The sequence below is a fragment of the Bos indicus x Bos taurus genome, chromosome 19 (assembly GCF_003369695.1).
Source record: "Bos indicus x Bos taurus breed Angus x Brahman F1 hybrid chromosome 19, Bos_hybrid_MaternalHap_v2.0, whole genome shotgun sequence".
In the NCBI taxonomy this organism is placed as follows: domain Eukaryota; kingdom Metazoa; phylum Chordata; class Mammalia; order Artiodactyla; family Bovidae; genus Bos; species Bos indicus x Bos taurus.
Genome location: NC_040094.1, coordinates 20,529,636 through 20,553,200, shown reverse-complemented (window position 1 = coordinate 20,553,200; position 23,565 = coordinate 20,529,636). Strand labels below are relative to the sequence as shown.

The 23,565-nt window shown below is 49.1% G+C and overlaps 1 protein-coding gene across 5 annotated transcripts in view; it reads left to right on the top strand.

Moving 5' to 3' along the window:
* Nucleotides 1-932: 932 nt before the first annotated feature.
* Nucleotides 933-23,565, top strand: part of LYRM9 (LYR motif containing 9) — a 43,445-nt gene continuing 20,812 nt past the window's right edge. The window contains exons 1-6 of one of the 5 annotated variants that reach the window (XR_003506715.1): nt 933-1,027; nt 11,397-11,539; nt 13,198-13,290; nt 14,183-14,427; nt 16,526-16,661; nt 21,842-22,637. Coding sequence is in view for 1 of the 5 variants with exons in the window: in XM_027517110.1 (XP_027372911.1) it covers nt 11,414-11,539; nt 13,198-13,290; nt 14,183-14,200 (237 nt within the window). In the remaining 4 variants the exon portion in view is untranslated. Of the gene's footprint in view, nt 1,028-11,396; nt 11,540-13,197; nt 13,291-14,182; nt 16,471-16,525; nt 16,662-20,566; nt 20,588-21,841; nt 22,638-23,565 lie in introns of those variants that run through there. The other 4 variants (XR_003506714.1, XR_003506717.1, XR_003506716.1 and 1 more) reach the window with 4 other exon arrangements.

Here is a 23,565-nt window from a genome sequence, read left to right as displayed (position 1 = left end):
TTAAAATAAAAAGTTGTCTTGTTAAATCAGCTACACATGGAGTCTGCCTGTGTAAGGAAATCAGCCTTTTCATTACAAATAGGTTTAAAAAGCCCTAGAGAAGGGAGATGTGAACAGAAGCAATATTACCCACTAACAACCTAACTCCCTTTTCGGCATCAGCTGAGAGAAGATCAGCAGCTCATTGAACAGCGGGTTTGTCTTAAGATAAAGACTCATCTTTATTTCTTTCAGGACATAAAACTTGTATTTAAATCAATTCAGAGAAGCACTTTAGCTCTAAACATTAGAGAGCAGGGAGAGCCTATTTAATAAAACAGCATTATTTCATTTTCAAAGAAAGATACTGGAAGTAGCTATGAGTTTAAATTCTGTATTCTTTTCCTCAATTATAATTATAGATGGGTCTGAAAGGAAGCATGACTATTACTGTCATATTTATTCTTTTGACAGGTGTTATGGGACTGTAATTTGATGAAATGACTCAATACGCAGTTTCCCATCCAAATATAATTCCGTCATCAACACGAGTGGCTTAGGAAAAGTCCTCCTGCAAGCCTTTTCGCAGATCTTGAACACTCATATTTTAGCAGTAATTCATATTCAGGAAAATGGGGGGAGACTTGTCTCTGAGGTGGCAAAAGCCAAAAGGAAGAGTGGGTGTTTCAAGAAGGCTGTTGCTCAGTCAACTCGGTCATGTCCAACTCTTTGAGACCCCATGGACGGTAGCCCGCCAGGCTCCTCTGTCCATGGGCTCTCCCAGACAAGAATCTTGGAGTGGGTTCCTATTTCCTTCTCCGAGAAGAAGGCTGTTAGTTGGATAGTTTTATTTTTTCACAAGGTGGGCTCGGATCAGGGAAAAGGGCACCCAATCCAGTTCCCTCATTAACAGACGCCAAGTCCCACGCGCGGCCGGAAGAGGGCGCTCGACGCACAGTCGCCTGGCGGGGGCGGTGCTCGGCAGCCGCGGGGCGCAGGCGCACTCGTGGCCGCCGCGACTGAGGCGGATGTTCCCCAGCGGAGGCGGGTGAGCCGCTCGGCACAGGCGGAGGGCGGGAGCGTGGGCGGGCGAGCGGGGACCGGAGACACCTGGGGCGGCAGGGACGGACTGCGGTTGGGAGGCCTCGGGGCGTCCTCGACCTGGCGCGGCCTGTGGAAGACCCAGCGCCGCTCTCTCGACCCTCTGACCTCCAGAGAGCCGGGTTGTCCGGAGTGCGGCTCCCTGTACACGCCGCAGGCCTCGCGGCAGGGGCTGGCTGAGGGCCGGGGGTCGGAGGAGAAGGCCCCGGACTTCGGGGAGGGGGCTTGGGAGCGCCACGAGGAGCCCAGGGGTCTGCGGGCGCCGGGCCTGCTGGTGAAATGTGCCTGTCGGGCCTCGGTTTGCCAATTTTTAAAAGCAGTCACGGCCCCTGCGCGGCCCGAGTGCTCGCAGCAGCCTGTGAGCGCGCTTACCTCGAGTCACCTTTATCTACTCTTCTGCCTAACAGATCGAGCCCGTGGCCGGAACTCCTGCGCCTTTACGACTTAATCTGTCCTTTTGTTTGTTTTTACATGGCATACAGTTCACTCCCTTAAAGTGCACAGCTCAGTGTCTTTTTAGTTCAGTCACAGGACACAGGCCTCTCTCCCTACCTTTACCCAGCCACACTCTCCTTGTCCCTCAGATTTAATGTCCCTTTCTCAAGAAACCTTCTCTGACCCTTGACTGGGTGAGGGACCCCGTGTGCCAGTCTCTGGGGACCTGAATTCCACTTTGTGGTCTGCGTGTGTGCATGCTCAGTCGTGCCCCACTCTTTGCGACCCCATAGACTGTAGCCCGCCAGGCAACTCTGTCCATGGAATTCTCCAGGCAAGAGTACTGGAGTGGGTTGCCACTTCCTTCTCCAGGCGGGTCTTCCCAACGCGGAGATTTAAGCCACATCTCTTGAGTCTCCAGCATTGGCAGGGGGATTCTTGACCACTGCACCACCTGTGCATGCTCAGCTTCATTCAGTGCTTCCAGTTCTTTGTGACCCTGTGGACTGTATCCTGCCAGGCTCCTCTGTCCATGGGATTCTCCAGGCAAGAATAGTGGAGTGGGTTGCCATGCTGTCCTCCAGGGTATCTTCCCAATCCAGGGATCGAACCTGGATGTCCTGCATTACGGGTAGATTCTTCACTGTCTGAGCCACTGGGGAAGCCTGCACCATCTGTAGTATTTACTAATACTTGGGTTTTTTTTTTTTTATTATCCTGTTAATGTGTAAATTTCTTGGGGTGAAGGGTCACCTTGATTGTTTCTGTAACTCCAGCATCTAGCACTTTATGAGTGCTTGATGACTGTTTCAACACACACATGTGCCTTCTGTGTGTCAGACACTGTGCTAAGGATACAGCCATGAACAAAATTACTCCTGCTCTTGTGGAACTTACGTTCCAGAGGGGGAATTAATACAAAGAGAAATAAATATATACAGTGGTGAAAAATGCTGTGAAGCAAAGTAGGCGGGACTGTGGTCAGAGAAGGTCTCAAGTGAGACTTGGATACACAGGTGGGTGAGCCACGTGGGTGCCTTGAAAGGTGGTTAGGTATGTGAAGGCCAGCAAGGAGGCCAGAAGGAGGAGGAGCAGGAGAGGAAAATGGTAAACTAGGAGCCTTTGGCTCAAGGGCCCTTGGAGACAAGCCCTGGTGTGTGTAGAAAGAGCTTGGGTTAAGAAGAGAGAGGCCCAGCTGTGGCTCTTACCAGGTTCTTCTGTGTGACCTTGAGCCTCAGTTTAAGTAGCCCCTTTGAAATACCCAGCCCAGTATCTGACATCTGGTGGCTGTGCCAGTTCCCTTCTTTGACCCTCGAACAGACTGGTGGCCTGTGTGGGCAAAGCCATTGGCACAAAGCAGTCCAGATATCACTAGATTGAGCTAAGGTTGCTGGTTGCTCTGCTCTGCAGCCAGCGTGTTCACCTTTTGGATGATGTTTCTGGTTTGCTTTTGGGGGATGACCTCGCCAGGTTCACCTCTAACTGGTGAAGGCCCAGGGTGGTTTGGGCCTACAAATGTGATGTTTGAGATCCTTTGAGATAGCACATGTGATAGAGCTGTGGATTCAGAGCGGAGGACCTGAGTTTGAGACCCGGCTCTGCCACCTGCTGGCTTCATGTCTTCAGGACAGTCCCCTCCTCCTGCCTTTAGTTCCTGTCTGGTAAGCGAGACGCCATTGCTGCTGCTGCTGCTAAGTCACTTGAGTCGTATCCGACTCTGTGCGACCCCATAGACGGCAGTCCACCAGGCTCCCGCGTCCCTGGGATTCTCCAGGCAAGAACACTGGAGTGGGTTGCCATTTCCTTCTCCAATGCATCAAAGTGAAAAGTGAAAGTGAAGTTGCTCAGTCGTGTCCGACTCTTAGCGACCCCATGGACTGCAGCCCACCAGGCTCCTCTGTCCATGGGATTTTCCAGGCAAGAGTACTGGAGTGGGGTGCCACTGCCTTCTACACATTTATTGAGATTTTGTTTTGTTCCCGGGCACTGTTGACTATGGAGGGGTAACTAATACAGTAGAGTCTCTGTCCCCCGGAAGCTCACAGACATCTAGGATCACAGGTAGCCGGGTAGAGTAGGAAAGGGTGAGATGTCCAAGTACCCGATGGTGCCAGACCCTGGCCTAGGCGTGATCTTTGCAAACACCTCCCTCACCCCAGCCCCGTGAGATACATACTCCATTGTCCAGGTTACAGAGAAGGAGGCAGAAGGCCAGAGAAGGTGAGTTTCATGAGAGAAGATGGAAACAGACTTCATCCAACCAGACTTGGATAAAGAACATTCCACAGAGGCTGGTATGTTTTTTGTAGGATGTGTCTGTGGGCGGCACTGTCGGGGCCAGACTGGAAGGAGAGAGTCTGATTAGGAGGCATTGTTACAAAGCTGGGAACAGAGGTAGTATCTAGGGAGGCTGCAAGGCTCAAGCGTGGGACGTGGGGCTGGAGCCTTGACCATGTCAAGAGAGACCAGAGGAGCAAGGGTTGTTCCATTTCTAACTTAAGAGAACGTGCATGCAAGCTGGAGCCCTGGAGTTGGGGGAGCAGAACCATTCTGTTCCTATATTGTGACTTTCCTCACCCCGAAGAATAATTGCATATTTAAACAATGGGCTGTTCAGGCTTAATTTAGCTTCTATCAGTGCTCAGTGGGGCAGAATTTCTGATTATTTTCTGTAGTTCCATTCTTTTTTAATGTATGACTTTTTCCCCCATTTATTTTTAGGTGTCTTTTTGTCAGGGCACAGGTTAGGGAAAGAGACAGTGGGGTTAAATGGGGCCAAAGCCCTATTTCTCAGAATCTCTTTTGGTGATATCATGCGGCTCCCAGGAAATTCCCTTTGTGACTTTGTTTTCCTTCTTTTTCTTTATTCTGTCTCATTCTCCTGTATTCTGTCGTCCCCTTTTGAAGAGTCCATAAACTCTTCAGAGTTTCCTAGGAGCTTTTTTGTTTTGTTTGGTGTCTCTCTGGTTACTCCTTTGGTTGTGTAAGTGACATAGTCTCAGGACTTGTGTTTTCATCTGTATGCAGGGGAAGCCGTAAATGAGGTTCTTGGGTTTCTGAAAAGCATGGAACAAGGGTTTATGGAGAAGGTGGAAAAATAGGAACTGGACATAGTATAGTCAAGCGCTTCCATGGATGCTGGGACCTGGTCTTGACGAGCCCTGGGGAGTGTTCTCAGCTGGGGTCCTTAGCACTGATCTGGACATTTGTACATGTCTCAGATGTGGACATAGGTGGTGTTAGGAGCAGGTAAGGGCATGGACTTTGGAATAAAATGGGCCTAGGTATGATTCCTCACCTGACCGTGTACTAGCTGTGTGGCCTCTGGCAAGTTGCTTACCTCTAGAGTTGGCAGTTTCCTTGTCTGTAAAATGGGGCTAATGATACCCAGTCCGTAAGACCGTTCTGAGGATACATGAGATAACACATGAAGAGCTCTCAGCACCTCCCTGGCACATGCCAATCACTCCCTGAATGGTAGGTGGTAAGACACGCCGTCAGCTGTGCAGAGGCCTTGGGGTAGGAGAGCCAGGTAACCCATCAGGTGCTCACCTCTGTGCTCCTGGGGTTGAGTCCAGAGTCGCACATGGGCTAGAGGCTCTGAATGGCCTTGCAGGAGTGGCTGGCAGAGCTTGCTGAAGTTCCTGTCTCTTTGTGCCCCATTTGTGCCTTGTATGTGATTGCTTCTGTGCTTTCGTTGTGGTGAATTGAACTGAATAAGAGACAGGACCTGGTACCCCAGAGATTGGGGCAGACTGTGACTCCGGACTGAATTAATAAAATACAAGACGGGGAAACAGACTTAAGCATAGTTCACGGGAAACAAGTTCCTTTGAGTCAAATGCCAGGGCCAGATGAGGGCTGGAGCATAGAAGGCAGTCTGGGTTGCGTTCCTTGGATTCCCAGGTAGAGGAGCTGGGAATTGCCCCATGAGCTCCAGTGCCCACGGAGCTGGTCAGAACACAAGCAAACTGTGGTTTTTCCCTCTGGAGTATGTTTAAGAGTGAGATGGATAGTGAGGGGGTGTGTCCAGAGAGGAGGGTGGGTGAGATGGGGGGGTTACAGCACTTTTCAGCGTGCTTATCTTGGAAAAGATAAGGCTGGGGGTCGGGGATGACTGACCTTGAATACTGACAGTCTGGACTCAGCAGTAGGTTAGGGAGACTTAGCTCCAAAAGGCAGAGCTCAGAACAGTGAGTAAAATTTTCCAGAGCAGGTCTTAACTCCGAAGTGAAAGGACTTCAGTGCACTGCTGAGAGGGAAGGAGGTGAGGGAGAAAAACTGGGTGACTCCCCACCAATAAGAAGAGATTTTTTGACACCTGGTGTGCAGAGGTTGCTTTCAGGGCTTTGGCATCCTGGTTTTGAAGGGTGACCTACTTTGCACTATTTCTGTTCATTCAAGTTAACACCTTTCCCCATGAGCCTGCAACTTTGGGTGTTTCTGTAAGTTTCTAATTCATTAAAGGCTGCAGGATGAGTAACCAGAACTCACTTCTGATTTGGGAAAAAGCTAAATAAATTTCACCTGATCTGTACTTTGATTTCAAAGGAAAAAAAGGTCTATTTTTTTCTTCCTCTAATTGAGTCGATGAAACCCACTAACGTCCCTTGATCTCAGTTTGCACCAAAAGCTTCCTTTAGCAGGCCATTCCTACTGTGGACATGTGTGCTCAGTCGTGTCCAACTCTTGGTGACCTCATGGACTGTGGCCCACCAGGCTCCTCTTATCCATGGAATTTTTCAGACAAGAAGACTGGAGTGGGTTGCCGTTTCGTCCTCTAGGGGATCTTCCCAGTCCAGGGATTGAACCTGCATCTCTCGTGTCTCCTGTATTGGCAGGCGTGAAAAGGGCATCTTGACTTACTGTTTTTTCTTTTGCTGCTCCTCCAGGGTCAGAGCAGGACCCGGGAGAGGGAGGTCATATCCGTGTGCTGCTGCCGTAAACCAGGCACGCGTGTCTCTTACTTATCCTCACATCAGCCTTGCCATGGTGTCGGACCCGCATGCTTCACAGTTCTACTCAGTCAGTACTCAGGGGCAGAAAAGTGGCCTAACTGTTGTTGGGGAGAGGGAGGATTCAATCTTGACACCCCTCTGTTGAGTGGCCACTGCATGCCAGGCACTGTGGGAGGGACAGAGGAGGCAGAGCTGGGAAGAGTGGGGAGTGTGGGGATTTGGTTGCAGATGGGGTAGAGATTGGGGGTTGATTGGGGAACGTCTTCAACACCCCGCTCCACCACAAACACACACATACTCGAGACCCTTGGGTTGGTTCTGTGGATGCCATTTAAGGATATCAAGCAATGGGCTCAAAGATGAGAGAGTTTTGTTCTCAGAGGCTCAGTCTGGCTGAGCATAGGGAGGGACTGAAGAGGCAACAGTTGAGAAGGGTGTTGGGTTAACCCAGGGCTAAGGAGTCCTTGGAAAAGGAAAGGCCCCCTTTTCTCCAAGAACTTAGGGAGGTTGGGGCACTGGAGCTGGAGCCAGAGCCTACAACCCAGCTCCACCACTCACTGGCTGTGTGTTCCTGGGCACGTCAGCCCACTTTTCAGCCTCAGTTTCCACATCTGCCAAGTGGGATAATAATGCTTTTCATCAGAGGGTTATTGTAATACAACTTGCACTGTGCTTAGCGTCTTGGTTGGCTCTCAGGTGAAGATAGATTTTGTGGTGGAGGGGAGTTAAGGATACTTTGGTCTGAGGGCTTCTCTAGACTCAGTGAAGTAGGAGGTGTTGGTGACCTGCGAGAATTCCTGCAGATGAGCTGGAAGCTGGAAGAAGCCTGGAGTATCTGGGTGGGAAAGTAGGGTGTTTTTGCCAGAGGTGATGCCCGGAAGTACCCAGGCATGGAGGATCGTGCGGAAGGCGGCGGTCCTCACTTTATAGTGGGCAGGAGCACAGGACCGTCTGTTACCTTTGGACCGAGAAGGCAGGGAGGAGGCTGAGCTTTTGTTTTCTCAAGCTTGGAGAGTGCTTGGGTTTTGAGGTTCTTCACTCAGCAAGCACTGATGGAGGAGTCCACTGGGTGCCCAGGGCTGTCTTGGGCACCGAGGTGCCAAGGTGGAGGGCCTGACACAGTCCTTGCCCTCAGTGGGGTTTTGCTGGGCAGGGAGATGGACGAGAAAGCAGAGGGTGATTCCTGTACGTACAGCAGGCTGTGGGGAAACAGATAAGGAGGTGAGTCTCATTCCATGTGGGGGGTAAGAGGGGTAGGAGGAATTAACCAAAAGGAAATTATTGAAAGAGTGTTAGAAGCTCAGAGAATCAAGGGAAATCCCTGGAGAACTGGGCAAGGATCTAGACATTTCTGGAAGGCCAGGCAACAGGATCTTCCAGAAAAGTTCGAAGCAGGAAGAGGCTGATTCAGACCCACGTAGGGGTGCATGAACTCATCATCTGGCTCTTTGTAACTCTCCTCAAGAGCCTGTTTCCCAGGTGGCAGATACCCACGTGACCTGTGCCCAGGCGGCCTGTGCTCAGTGTGCCTGGTCGCTCAGTCCTGTCCGACTCTTTGTGACAGGCTGTCTGGAGTGTGCCATCAGCTCAAGTTTGCCTGGACTCAGTAGCGAGCAGTGGGTGATGTGTTGAGGGGTGGTGGGAAGGGGCCAGATCAAGAGGGGGTCTTGGAGGAAGGCAGTATGGAATTTATTCTATAGACCAGTGCTTTTCCAAAGTTCAGTACCGCTTTCATGACTCTTGGCATATCCAGATTTCAACTGCATCCTCACTTGCTTGATACATTTTTAAAAATCACTTTTCTGCCTGTCCATTTTTTAAACTGTTTTAAGCTGTGATACCTATGAGATTATGGAATTTTTTTCTCATTACACATGAAAATAAATATCAACGCATGACAATAAAAAGATGTTGGTCCATATACTGCTTAAAATATTTTCATCTTTGTCCCATATTTTGGGAAAAGTTGTTGTGAGTGATGGGGCTGGAGTGGACATCAGGGGCTTTAAGCAGGAGCATGACTTTGCTGTGATGTGTGTTTTGGAAAGATTCACCCAATTAATTGCAGAATAAATTGGCAGACAGTAGATTGCTGGGAACTCTTGCAGGTGTTGCCTGGGCTGTGATGAGTCTGAGCCAAGCATATGCAGCAGAAATAAGAGGGGACAGATTTGAGGGGTTGTCCAGAGGTAGAATTTGTTAGGATTCAGAGACCAGTGGTGGGCTTCCCTGGTGGCTCAGTAGTAAAGAATCTTCCTGCAATGCAGGAGACCTGGGTTCGATCCCTAGGTCAAGAAGATCCCCTGGAGAAGGGAATGGCTACCCACTTCAGTATTCCTGCCTGGAGAATTCCAGGGACAGGGGAGCCTGGCTGGCTACAGTCCATGGGGTCACAAAGAGTCGGACCCGACTAAGCGACTAACATGCACACACACACAGGCCGGTGGCGTGGGGGTTGAGGAGAAGGCAGGCTGTCTCTGTGACAGCTTTGGGAAGTCAGGGGTATCTCTGATGAGGCAGGGAGCCAAGGTAGAGGCTAAGGTCAAATTCAAAGAGCAGGATATAAGAAGTAAGCGTTCCTAGCCACAGGGTTTGACTACAGGTTTAGCAACGGTGATATGAAGTTCCTTGTGCCTTAAATAATAGCAAACCCATGCTTTAAATTAAATTAAAGCATTTTAAACTCTTCTGAGTGGACCCACACAGGCATTCTCTGCTGTTATTACGGAGAATGACTAAGTATTATAATTGAGCTGAAAATAATCTCCCGCCCATACTTGCTGGGTTGGTTTCTAAGTATTGAGTTTTTAAGTAATGTAACAAAGTTGCATTCTCTCCAAGTGTTAATTTTAAAAACTGCAGATGGTAACCATCTGTTACACGACTAGCATTTTACAATGTTTGATTAGCACTTTATATAGTTTGGGGAAGCCTGCCCAGGGAGTCTGCCCTGCCCATCAGGTTGGGGATTTCGGGTATGTCTTCTGTGGGTGGCCCTTGAGAGTCTCTGTCCCCACCATATGTGGTTCCCCTCTCTGCTGTGCTGAAGTGTGGCTAGTTGGACTGGCAGGTTGCGCCCTGCCCTGTTGGCACTCTTAGAGCTGGAGCCATCGGAGCTCACTGGGGACACAGGATGTGGGAGGGCTGGATCTCTCCATCAGTCAGGACTCTCTTGGTTGCAAGTGACAAAACGAACCCAAATCTAGGGGTGGGACTACCTTCAGGGGCATGGTGTTTGGGCTCAGGTGACTTCTTCAGACTTGGTGTCACTCAGGGTCTCAGCTCCGCCATCTGCCATGTGGCTTCAGTCTCAGGCTTCAAGAGGAGGCAAGATGGCTTCTTTGGGGGTGAAGTGCTCTCGGCATCAAGTCTAGAGTGGAGCCTTTTCATTCACCCCTGCAGAGGCGGTGAGATCTGCTCTGATTGGACCAGCTTGTCACGTGCCCATCTGCGAGCCAATCCCAGCGACCATGTAGATCAAGGGCTCTGAATGGTCAGGCCTGGAGTGGCGCCCCATCCAGACCTTGGGGGCGGAGACCTGGAAGGGTGGATCCCCAGTGGCTCATCCCAGGATGTTACCAGGTGGGAGGATGGGTGGTGGGGGCCAGCGGCCACTAGCCCACCCCACTGTGAGAGTGAGAGGCCAAAATACAAGGAGCACTTGGCAAATTTAGCTGTGAAGATAGACAGACATTGTTACCAGGAAGATAAAACGCTGGAAATGAAAGAGCCTCTGGAACTAGCTCCTTATAAGTTTCCTCTCCTAGTTTAGCTCCTTAGTAAGTTTCCTTTCCTAGTTTCCATAGATTAGATTTAGTGTTCTAGTTCTTTATTTTTTAGAGTGGGTGCAGGTTGTCTGACTTATTTTTATGTTACTTTTAAACCAAGGCCAGCCACTTAATCTTGGTCTTTTAGCTCCTCCATTTGGAACACAGTGAGCCTCTCTCTAAGAGGGGAAGTCTGTGCAGAGGAGATAACAGGAGATAACAGATTCTATTCAGTCCAGTTCAACAAACAGGGCACGAAGTGAAGTGTTGGGGCCTGGGCCAGGCTCTGGAGGCCTGGCAGCAGGTAAGTCCCCAGCAGTGTGGGAAGTGCTATAACAGCTTTAGAAACAGGGCACTGCAGCACACCCCGCCCCGCCCCCCCCCCCCCCCCCCCAAGCAAGGGACAGTCACAAAGGGCTTCCTGGAGGAAGCGACACTGAGCTGGCCCTGGAAGGACAGGCACGGGTTCCTCAGGTGGAGGAGATGGGGAAGGGAGCTCCAGGCTAAGGGGGCCGTGTGTGCATAGGCATAAGAGGTGACCTACTTGCTGGCTCAGGGGATCTGGGAGAAGATCCTTGCATCTGACAGTGGGGTGAGCCCAGCACACTGGTTCCAGAGCTCATGCTGGCATCAGTGTGGCGGCGGCTGGGGAGTGACAGGCTTCAGGCAAGGACATCAGGCAAGATGCTGTGGTCGAGGTCCAGCAGGATCCTGTGCGCATCTTGTTAAATTGCAGGCCTGGTTGTTTTGGGGTGAGAAGTGTTTCTAATTAGCTGCTGGTGATGTCGGTGCTGCCGGACCACACTTTGAATAGTGAGGCTCAGACCTCTGGGCATCTTCTCCACTCTCCACTCCATCCTCCTGAAGTCAGCTGGTTTCTCCGTGATTACGATGCAGGGTCTTCTCACTTGTTGTCAGTCTCCAGAAGAAAGACCACAGGATACAGCCGTGCCTCCCACCTTTGTCCTTGTGGGCCTGCTCGGGGATGAGCCTTCTGCAGGGCTGATGCCCAGCCTGAGCTCAGGGGCTCGGTTCCATGGGGATCAGGCCTCCATCCACACTGGGTCAAATACGCCTGCTTCCCAGAGTGCTAGGAGCTGGGGGCCAGGGCAGAGTATTGGCTGCATGCCTAGAAGTGATGCTGTGCATTTTCCAGGGACTGAGGTCTGGCGGATGGCCCCACTACCGGGGGCAGAGCTGGTCCAGACGCCGCTGCAGCTCTACCGATATCTGCTGCGCTGTTGCCGGCAGCTGCCCACCAAGGGCATCCAGGAGCATTACAAGCATGCCGTCAGGCAGGTGCGAGCAGGGTACCCTGGGCTTGGGGTGGGGGTGGGGCTTCCTGCGATAGGGGGCCCGTCACAGGGTTGGGGCCCGCGGCAGTGGGCAGGGCTGGTCTTTCAGGTGGTGATGGTGTGGGCTGGTGGCATTTGAGTAAGAGCTACCGGAAAGCAGTGCTGGCTAGCCCAGCTCCTTCCTCTCTGGTTTCTGTTTAGGAAACAGCATGCATCATCTGGGGATACCAACTCTGTGCCAAGGCTTGAATAAGACAGCTGAATGGATAATTAAAATTGAGTGTGAGACATAACATCATTTTGACAGGCATTTCTGCCAATAATGCACAACCTGAATTTAATCAAGAGGAAACATTAGGTAAACCCAGACTAAGTGACCATCTACCGCTTAACCGGACTGTGCACACCGCATACGGCAGTGTCATGAAATACAAAGGCAGACGGCTGCTCTGATTTAAAGGGGACCAAAGAGATGTGACAACTAAGTGTCAGGAGTGATCCCAGCTTGGATCCTGGACCAGAAAAAATGATGATAAAGAAGATTACTGGGAAATTCATGAAGTTGAAATATGGACTGTAGATTAGATAATAGTATTATGTCAATGTTTCTGATATTGATTACTGTGGTCAAGTAAGAGAATGCCCGTGTTTACACGTCTGAAGTATTCAAGGATGAAGGGCATGATACCTGCAACTTTTAAATGCTTTCTCAGATTTTTATACAAACCTGTATAGAGAATGATAAAGCAAATGTGGCAAAATATTAACAGTTGGTGTTTCCAATAGGGAATTCTTTCACATTATTCTTACAGCTTTTCTGTAGATTAGAAATTATTTCCAAATAAGAAGTTAAAAACTGAAATGTATAGAAATATGTGGAAAGTGGAAAAAAAAAAAAAGGTAGCAACAGAGAGCTGTGGAAATATGGAGAAGGAGCAATTAACTGTCTGAGGGAATCAGAGAGGACTTCCTGGAGGTGAGCATTTGAGGTGCTCCTAAAGATAAATAGGAGGACAGGTAGGGTCAAGAGTGGCAGGTCCGAGGAAGGAAGGAACCAGTTCTTTTGAAGGGTCACGAGTGCCACACCAGTGAACCTGAGTCTCATGTTGGTCCTCAAAGGTGAACATCTGGCCAAAGCAAACAGCAAACCCACATTGCGCCACTTAAGGCCTGGCTGGTTTTTCCAAAGCCCCCCTCCCCACTTTCCTTCCGTCCCTGCCTGGCTTTCCAGCAGGGGCCCAGAGAAACTCTGTACTTGCCCGGGGAGAAGGCATGCGGTGAGCTCAGCCCACTGACAGCAGGCTTCTTGGGAGCAGCAGAGAGATGGAAGCGTCCCTTAGGCCCCTGCTGCCTGATAACCTTTGGACCTAGCTTGATTAGGGGGTAACTCAGGGCCAGTCTTCCCTTTCACGGCTGTCCTGCTGGTAGGAGCACAGGCTGTGTAATCAGTCTCGGATTCAGATGCTGCTGCTGTTGCGTTGTGGCGAGTTAGGGTTTGGAGCCTGTTTGCTCACCTCGGCAGGATCATCATAACTGTGTGTGGAGGGGTAAGAGCAATGTTGAGTACCCCATGCCCACCGCATGCCTGGCTGTCGACTGCAGCTCTGAAGCTGCCAGTCCTGATTTTTGCCAAGTCATTGTGTCTTATACTTAAACCCCCAGAGTTTCCGGGTTCATTCGGATGAGGACAACCCTGAGAGGATCCAGCAGATTATTAAGAGAGCCATTGAAGATGCCGACTGGATCCTGAACAAAGTAAGCCCTTGGCTCCTGTTTCCACCCTCAAGTTGGGAGTTGAGGGCTATAATCCCCGTGACCACTAGGGGTCGCCCCAGCCCCACAGTTGAGACTAATGAGTGTTTCCCTGCCCGCCCCCGACCAGCAGCTCCCCTCCTCCAGAAGACCAAAGGGGATGGCAGATGCCCTTCCCGTTGCAGTTTCTGCAAAGGGTTGCACATCCTCAGTCCCTAAAGGCAAACTTCTGCCTAATAATGCTGAATAAGTTAAGATGGGGCTACAGGAAGACGGAAGAGAGGAGTCTCCAGGCAACAGTAGTGCCAAAGCCGACAGCAGCCTTGTGACGGATGAGAGGAAAGCTGGGTGGGTGAGGCCGGGTTACAGAGGAAACAGTCAAGTGTCTGTTTTGGTGGAGGCAGGAAGGGAGTCAGAATATAGACAGGCTTGCTGGTCCTCACACTTTGGTATTAGAACAGCCTGAGAGCTGGAGCATACCTCACCTTCCGGTCCTTCTGAATCAGATCCTCCAGCTGTTGGCTCTAGGATTCGTTTTTCAAACTCAGGTATCAGACCAGATGGTTTCTGAATGTTGTCTTCTAGAACCTGAGATTCTTTTTTTCTCCTCTGAATAAGACTCAGCTTGAGGAGAAGGTCGGACCCACCACAGTTTTCAGTTCCAGTGTTCCCGGTGTCATTTTTGTCCTCTCTCCCCAACTCCATCAGCTTCCTTTTCCACTGGTACCAAGTAGAGACTTGACCATCTGGTGCCTGCTGACAGGGTCCTGCCGCCTCCATGAAGACCCTGCAGGAGGCGGCTGAGGCCTAGTGACCACAGTTCTCAGGATTTCCCAGGTCCTCCCTTCCCTGCCGGTTTCCCTCACCCACTCCTAATGATGTCTCTGTCTTACAGTATAAAAAACAAAACTGAGACTCCAGGGCATAAGGAGTGCAGCTGCCTTGGAGACGCTGACATGGAGAGCCCTCGCTTTGCCCGGCCCTAGCAGCAGCAGCAACCATGCTGGGATATCCACTGGCCTGGTTGGCTGGGAGCAGGAAATCAGCGATAGGAGAAGCTTGTCATTTGCTCAGACTGCGCTTCCTGCCACATTTGTGTCCCCAGCGTCCTTCACATTTGCTTTTCCAGCTGGTGATGAGGTGAGCTTTGGGGAGAAGGTGTTTTCTCACTTGGCTCTGAAAGTGATTCATTTACTCTGGACGTCGTCGTTTGAGAGGCAGAGCTGGTGTCCCCTCACACAGCAGCCTGTGCAGAGGGCAGGGCGTGGGCCTTACAATCAGGCTGATCTGGATTTGGAGCTCAGCTCGCTGGCTTTTCAAGAGTGTTGGCTTCAAGTCCACTTCTTCCTTCGTTAGGATTAGATAAGATGAAATCAAAGAGCCTGACCCAGGACATGGTATGCGGTGGGGCCAGTAAATGTCCCTCTGAGGAAGCCGGCCTCTGACACTCTCGCGGTGCTCACGCGTCTCTCTGGCTCCCTCCACATCAGCTCTTAGTTCTCTGTGGGCGTCTTCTGTCCCTGCTTGTCACCCCAGGCCCCGAGCCCTCACAGTTGCACTGTGCCTGGCGGTCCACCCAGCAGCTGCTCTTCCTGACCCCGACCCTCCCAGCCCAGAGAGACAGAAGCCCTGGTCCTTGTCTTCGTGGGATCTGTCGTATCTCAGGGTACCGAAACAAAAAATGCCAGGGCAGCTGCAGTAGACACTGATGGGTTCAGGCTGCATGTGACCAGCCCTTGCCTACTTTGGCTCCATCTTAGAAGACGAGGGAGGAGGAGCAAGCAAGCAGTCGTGAGGGTCATCATGAGCCTGAAGTCCGTGGAGAAGGCAGACCTGGGTCGTGTCCCAGCTCCACACAAAGTGCTCTTGGGTAACTCACCTCGCCTCCTTCAGTCCCGGTTTCCCCATCTATCCTGGCAGTAATGACCATACTACCTCACGGGGCCACAGTGAGGAGTCATAAGCCCTAATGTATGCCAGGTGCTTCACCCAGGATCTGGCCTGGGGAGCCAAGGAGAAGGGAGCACCTTTTCAAGAGATTGAACCCCTTTTCAAGGTCACAAAATGACCAAGTTGGGTCTGTGAATGTACCAAACCCTCTAGATTTAAGAGGGGAAGGACAGCAGGGTGAGAGGGAGGAAGCGGGGAGGGCGAGCAAGGAACATTGGGGTGACTGGCTGGAGCGGGCGGAGCAGCGAGAAGATGCAAAGAGAGACCACACCAGTGGTGAGTGTCCCTGGAGGACTCCCAGCCAGACGATGCGCTTGCGATCACGTGACTTACAGTGACTCAGATACGCCCATGTGTGCTCAGCTGATCAGCAGATCATGAAGTAAATACGTCAGAGCTCTGGTGTATGTTCCCTGCTGTGTGCTGTCACGTTCGATGTTGAGGGTTAGAGGCAGGCAGACAGACAGCTGCCAGGAGGGATCATTCTTTCATGTTTTAATTCATTAATTGAAATGTCCGGTCCTAGGTAAAGATAAAATTTCAGAACTTGCATGAAGGTTGAGGCATCTCTCTTCCGGGTGGGATCTGCCCCAGTGGGAGACCTGCTGTCAGAGGAGGGGACCACGGGCCGCCTTTGCTGGCTTGGGGTGGGGGAGTGGCAGGGGGTGCCTGGCAGACGGGTAGTTTCACCAAAGGCTTGGAATAGCACCACTTGCTCAGGAAGCCCTGTGCTGTTCTGTGTGGTTGAGACATCGTGGACTGAAGAGATGGTTCTGCAGCCATCTCTTTATGTAATTGTCTCCTGTCTGAGAGTGAACCCCTTGAGGGCAGGGACCATATGCTGGTCAGTGCAAAATCTTCTGGGCCAGCTGTGTGCCTGCTGCCAAAGTGGCGAACTTTAAGCATTTGTTGAATGGAAGAATGATAATCCAGGCAGACTGATGTGCTGCTTTTGTTGGCATGTTTATTGCTTTCTAATAATGGGGGATGCTGGGAGGTGGTGATTGTTTCTTGGCCAACCACTGATATATGTGTGTGTGTTCTTATCACGGATGCTCAAATAAAGTCTGATTGCTACTATGGAAGTAGTTTTGACTTTGAGAATCTCCTGAAAGGATTTTGGGGATTCCTTGGACTGCACATGGGGTCCATGGACTGCACTTGAAGATCACTGTCTCTCTGTGTAATCTGAATAAAGCAGAATACTAAGAGGATTTTTACCTCCTTTCTTGATACTATGGCTTTGTTACTTTGCCTAAGATTGTATTCCTTTTTTTTTTTTTTAAAGTACCAGTGTCATCTGATTGCTTTGCATTCAGCATTTAACATGAAGAAAATCTTGGAAGACATGATGTGAGGGGAAGCAAAAAACACCTTCGTCATGCTTAAGCTCAGTCTTCATAGAGGAAAGAATGTTTTTTCAGGTGAATAAGGGAGGCAAGAAGAGCATGCCAGATAGGAGGAGACGTACAAGCAAGGACAGGTTAGGGTGCTGAGGAGGGTGAGGAGTCTAATTGCAAGGGACAAGAGTACCAGATAACAGCATGAACGGGGCAGGAGGGAGGTCAGCAGTGGGGGTGAGAAAACCCACATTTGTTTGGAAATGGGAGCAGGTGAGACTGGTGATTCAGGAGGCCTGCTTTTGTCCGGTGGCTGAAATGAACAGGCATAGGGGTCTCAGGCTCAGCCAACCTCAAGGTTATGAGCCCTAGTCAGTTTCAGAGGTCTAATGAAGCTTCTCTTCTGCATTCATTGCTCAAAGCTGAACAAGAACAGCCTACCTCCCCAGATGTCAGTGAGAAGGGATCCACTCTCTCCACAGATGCTGTGTCTCCGTGGTATTGACAGCCACTGATAGCAGTTAGGAGGTAGACATAGATTCTGATGGTTTGGAGAACCTGGACCTTGGTGGCACTAGTGGTAAAGACCCTGCCTGCCAATGCAGGAGATGTAACAGATGTGGGTTCTATCCATAGGTTGGGAAGATCTCCTAGAGGAGGGCACGGCAACCCACTCCAGTATTGTTGCCTGGAGAGTCCCAAAGGACAGGGAAGCCTGGTGGGCTGTAGTCCATAGGGTCGCAAAGAGTTGGGCACAACTGAAACAACTGAGCATGACCTTGAATGAAGCTAAGTGCCTTCTCAAGGGCATGCCCCTCCTTTGGGACCCACTGCTATCCATGTAGACCCCTGAACTCAGACTGGGTGTTTATGGAGTTAAAGGCCTCGCTACTCGACCAATGAGTTCCGGAGGCAAGGATCATGACTTCAGTGCATGCGACAAACGTCTGTGAAGCCGCCACACTGCAAGGCCTTGTGCTGGGTGTTGGTGAAGGTGAAAGGTGCTCAGTTGTCCAGCTCTGAGCAAACCCCAACCCCCAACCATGGCGTTTGTGACCCCATGGACTGTAGCCTCATGGACAGGCTCCTCTGTCCACAGAATTCTCCAGGCCAGAATACTGGAGTGGTAGCCATTCCCTTCTCCAAGGGATCTTCCCGACCCAGGGATCCAACCCAGGGCTCCCGCATTGCAGGCAGATTCTTAACCATCTGAGTCACCAGAGAAGCTATAATTTCCTTGCTGGGTGTTGGTGGGTACTTTCATTTAGGGCCTTAATCTGGATGCCAATCACATTTTCTTACTTACTTAATTCATTGGTTCAACAAACATTAAGCACCTTTTATATATCAAAAGGGAGAAGGCAATGGCACCCCACTCCAGTACTCTTGCCTGGCAAATCCCATGGACGGAGGAGCCTGGTAGGCTGCAGTCCATGGGGTCCATAAGAGTCAGACACGACTGAGTGACTTCACTTTCACTTTCCACTTTCATGCATTGGAGAAGGAAATGGCAACCCACTCCAGTGTTATTGCCTGGAGAATCCCATGGATAGGGAAGCCTGGTAGGCTGCAATCCATGGGGTCACACAGAGTCAGACGCGACTGAAGCCACTTGGCGGCGGATATATCAAAAATTCCATCTGTACTTCCGTCAAGGTTGGGTTCAGTTCACTTCGTTCGCTCAGTCTTGTCTGACTCTTTGTGACCCCATGAACTGCAGCACGCCAGGCCTCCCTGTCCATCACCAACTCCCGGGGTTCATCCAAACTCACGTGCATTGAGTCGGTGATGCCATCCAGCCGTCTCATCCTCTGTCCTCCCCTTCTCCTCCTGCCCCCAATCCCTCCCATCATCAGGGTCTTTTCCAGTGAGTCAGCTCTTTGCACGAGGTGGCCAAAGTACTGCAGTTTCAGCCTCAGCCATCAGTCCTTACAATGAACACCCAGGACTGATCTCCTTTAGGATGGACTGGTTGGATCTCCTTACAGTCCAAGGGACTCGCAAGAGTCTTCTCCAGCGCCACAGTTCAAAGGCATCAATTCTTCAGCGCTCAGCTTTCTTCACAGTCCAACTCACATCCAAACATGGCCACTGGAAAAACCATAGCCTTGACTAAATGGACATTTGTTGGCAAAGTAATATCTCTGCTTTTTAATATGCTATCTAGGTTGGTCATAACTTTCCTTCCAAGGAGTAAGCGTCTTTTAATTTCATGGCTGCAATTATCATCTGCAGTGATTTTGTCTGCAGTGTCAGAATAAAGTCTGACACTGTTTCCACTGTTTCCCCATCTATTTGCCATGAAGTGATGGGACCAGATGCCATTATCTTCGTTTTCTGAATGTTGAGCTTTAAGCCAACTTTTTCACTCTCCTCTTTTACTTTCATCTAGGCTTTTTAGTTCCTCTTCACTTTCTGCCATAAGGGTGGTGTCATCTGCATATCTGAGGTTATTGATGTTTCTCTCGGCAATCTTGATTCCAGTTTGTGCTTCTTCCAGCCCAGCGTTTCTCATGATGTACTCTGCATAGAAGTTAAATAAGCAGGGTGACAATATACAGCCTTGATGTACTCCTTTTCCTATTTGAACCAGTCTGTTGTTCCATGTCCAGTTCTAACTGATGCTTCCTGACCTGCATATAGATTTCTCAAGAGGCAGGTCAGATGGTCTGGTATTCCCATCTCTTTCAGAATTCTCCACAGTTTATTGTGATCCACACAGTCAAAGGCTTTGGCATAGTCAAAAAGGTTGGGTTATGGATGGTTTAATTTCCTCTCCTTATTTCCTCTCTGTATGGTTTCTGGAGATATGGAGAGATTTCATTTTGGGCACCTGTGACTATCCACAGCAATCTAGTTTTTAATCAAACTAAATAAGTGTTTTTTTCCCTATTAAGTTTCCTGTTTATAGACATTAACCCACATGTATAAACACACGTAACATTTGCTGGCTGAGAAATGGTTAATCACTTTGAAAATATGTTTTTCTGATGTTTGCACCTTCCTGTTACCCTGAATCTTTAAAATTCTTGAATTGGAGTGATAGGATTTGCCCAGGGGGCCAACCTGTCTTCTAGGCTCAACCTCCAACCTCTAGGCATGTACGTAAATAAGCATTCTTACCTGATTCTTCATCTTGGCTATGCTGTTGATTTCATCTCTGTGGTCTGGGGCCCCTGTACATAATTGGCTGTGTTAGAAACCACTGCTTGAGGAGCTTGGAACTTTGATATACTGCTGGTGGGAATGTCAAACGTTGCAGCTGCTTTGGAAAACAGTTCAAAAGTTTTCCAAAATGTTAAATGTAGAGTTCCATGTGACTCAGTGATTCTACTCCTGTGTATATACCCAAGGGAAATGACACACGTCCACACAAAACCCTTGTACATGAATGTTCATGGTTTTATTCATAATAGCAAAAAGGAAAGCAAACAACCCAAATATCCATCAACTGATGAACAGATAAATAAATGTAGTGTAGTCATACAATAACAATAAGGAATGAAGCCCGGACACACCCTGTGACATGGGTGAACCTGCTATGATAAATGAAAGAAGCGAGTCACAAAGTGCAAAGTTGTATGATTCCGTTTATGTGAAATGTCCATAGTAGGCAAATCTATGGAGACGTAAAGTAGATTAACTTAGAGGCTTGGGACGTAGGTGCTGGGAGGAGCAAGAGTGACTGCTGATTGGTACGGGGTTTCTTTATGGAGTGATGAAAATATTTTAAAATCAGATCATGATTGTACAACTCTGCGAGTATGTCAGAAACCGCTGAATTGTGTACTTTAAATAAGTGAATTGTCTGGTAGGTGAATTACATCTCAATAAAACTCCTAAAAAGAAAATGAAATTAGATGCCAGGAGAAAACTGAACAAATCCCAGTGTATCTGAAAGGTACCACCCAGTCTGTCGTTAATTTCTAGAAGATACCCTCCTTGATACCTTATGCTAGTAAAGTAATGCTTAAAATTCTCCAAGCCAGGCTTCAGCAATACATGAACCGTGAACTTCCAGATGTTCAAGCTGGTTTTAGAAAAGGCAGAGGAACCAGAGATCAAATTGCCAACATCTGCTGGATCATCAAAAAACCAAGAGAGTTCCAGAAAAACACCTATTTCTGCTTTATTGACTATGCCAAAGGCTTTGACTGTGTGGATCACAATAAACTGTGGAAAATTCTGAAAGAGATGGGAATACCAGACCACCTGACTGGCCTCTTGAGAAACCTATATGCAGGTCAGGAAGCAACAGTTAGAACTGGACATGAAACAACAGACAGGTTCCAAATAGGAAAAGGAGTATGTCAAGGCTGTATATTGTCACCCTGCTTATTTAACTTCTATGCAGAGTACATCATGAGAAACGCTGGACTGGAAGAAACACAAGCTGGAATCAAGGTTGCTGGGAGAAATATCAATAACCTCAGATATGCAGATGACACCACCCTTATGGCAGAAAGTGAAGAAGAACTAAAGAGCCTCTTGATGAAAGTGAAAGAGGAGAGTGAAAAAGTTGGCTTAAAGCTCAACATTCAGAAAATGAAGATCATGGCATCCGGTCCCATCACTTCATGAGAAATAGATGGGGAGACAGTGGAAACAGTGTCAGACTTTATTATTTTGGGTTCCAAGATCACTGCAGATGGTGATTGCAGGCATGAAATTAAAAGACGTTTACTCCTTGGAAGGAAAGTTATGACCAACCTAAATAGCATATTAAAATGCAGAGACATTACTTTGCCAACAAAGGTCTGTCTAGTCAAGGCTATGGTTTTTCCTGTGGTCATGTATGGATGTGAGAGTTGGACTGTGAAGAAAGCTGAGCACCGAAGAATTGATGCTTTTAAACTGTGGTGTTGGAGAAGACTCTTGCAAGTCCCTTGGACTGTAAGGAGATCCAACCAGTCCATCCTAAAGGAGATCAGTCCTGGGTGTTCATTGGAAGGACTGATGTTGAAGCTGAAACTGCAGTACTTTGGCCACCTCATGCGAAGAGTTGACTCATTGGAATAGACCCTGATGCTGGGAAAGATTGAGGGCAGGAGGAGAAGGGATGACAGAGGATGAGATGGTTGGATGGCATCACTGACTCAATGGACATGGGTTTGGATGGACTCTGGGAGTTGGTGATGGATAGGAAGCCTTGGCGTGCTGTGGTTCATGGGGTTGTAGACAGTCAGACACGACTAAGCGACTGAACTGAACTGACCCTCCTTGATGAGTTTCTGTTGAAGGAAACAATTGTCTTCTCTTTCCAGTGGTGTCCAAAGCTGAAGTTTTCTACTGGGAACAAGGGCCAGTCCTCGTGCCTTCTGCACTCAACTGTGCACAGTTTATAATCCTGTGAGATGATTCTCCCCTTTCTTCAGAGAGAAACAAGCTTACAGAGGCTAACATTTGTCGAGCGAGGGTCACATCTCAAGAACTCACATTTCCCAGGTTGGGCCCTTTCTAGAGACTGAAGGCTGCTCTTCCAAAGGCTCTGAGGTGATAACCTATCTACATTGTTATGTTAAAAAACTTTATAAAAAATTCTCATCCCCTCTTAGAAGTCTAAGAGATACAAAAAGACTTGAGGAAATGAAGTGACCTTGGATTACAAAAAGTTTAACTGAGCTTCCCAGCTGGAGTGCCCTAGGCTTGTCACCTCCACTTGAAGCAACCTCAACCCATTATCCCAGCGTGCCATACTTACAGTGTTGCTTTTTACATATGCCAGGGAATGGAAAGGGCCGGGGAGTGCTGAGGTCTTGTCCTTGGCACTTTCCGTGCCTGAAAGCACTGAACTGAGGCGTCTCTGTGATGTGTACATGGCTACCACAGCCCAGAAGAAGACGTCTGATCTTGTTAAAAGATGGACTAATAGCTATGTGACTTTGGGAAAGTTACTCAGTGTTACTAAGCCACACTTTTCTCATTTGTATAATGGAGACAAAAATAATAGCTGTCTCCCAGTGTGTTCTGAGGATTCAGTGAGATACTGCATATAACATACTTAACCTGGAGCCTGGTACATGGCTAACACTAAATAAATGTAGCTGCTGTGATTGTTAATTGCATGGGGTCTCCTTGCTCTGGAGGTTGTCTGCAGCCAATTTGATTTCTCTCTGTACATTATTTCCTGGGCTTCCCAGGTGGCACTAGTGGTAAAGAACCTGCCCGCCAATGCAGAAGATGTAAGAGACACGGGTTCGATTCCTGGGTGGAGAAGATCCCCTGGAGAAGGGCATGGCAACCCACTCCAGTATTCTTGCCTGGAGAATCCCATGGACAGAGGAGCCTGGTGAGCTATAGTCCGCAGGGTCGCACAGAGTCAGACCCAACTGAAGCAACTTAGCACACACATACATTATTTCACTGATTAGGGAAAGCAAACTCATTTTAACGTCCTAAAAACTTCTATCATAACAGAAAAGAAATGTGAGGAGAGAGAAGGAGTCATCTTTTCATGTCACATGTGGGGGCTGGCATGTCAGGGCACATTTCAGAAGTGACCAGGGCTTCTGTTTGCACAAAGACCTTCAAGCCCTTCTGAGAAGCATGAAGACAAGTTGAAACACAGGTCTGGCTGTGCCCTGAGATGCTGAAGCAAGGAAAAGGGTGAAAGCCACCTCTTGAAAACCTGAAGGATTACCTTTCCATGTTTTTCTTATCCATTGCTGGGTAACAAGTTACCTCAAAATTCAGTGGCTCAGAATGGCAGTGACTTCTTATTTCTCATTATTCTGTCTGTCAGGAATCCAGGCAGGGCTTGGTTGGGTGGTGGCAAGTAATGACAGCTGGGCCACTCTGTGCTGTGTTCAGATGGTGGCTGGGCTGAGCTGAGAGGTTTGGGAAGATTTCACTTACATGTGTGGCACCCTGGTCTTCCTCTGTGTGGCTTCTCTCCACATGGTCTGTCATTCAGAAGACCATGCATTTCTTTACTCTGTGGTGGCTGCTTTCCTCAGAACATGAGTTGCACCTTTTGCATTTCCTCAAA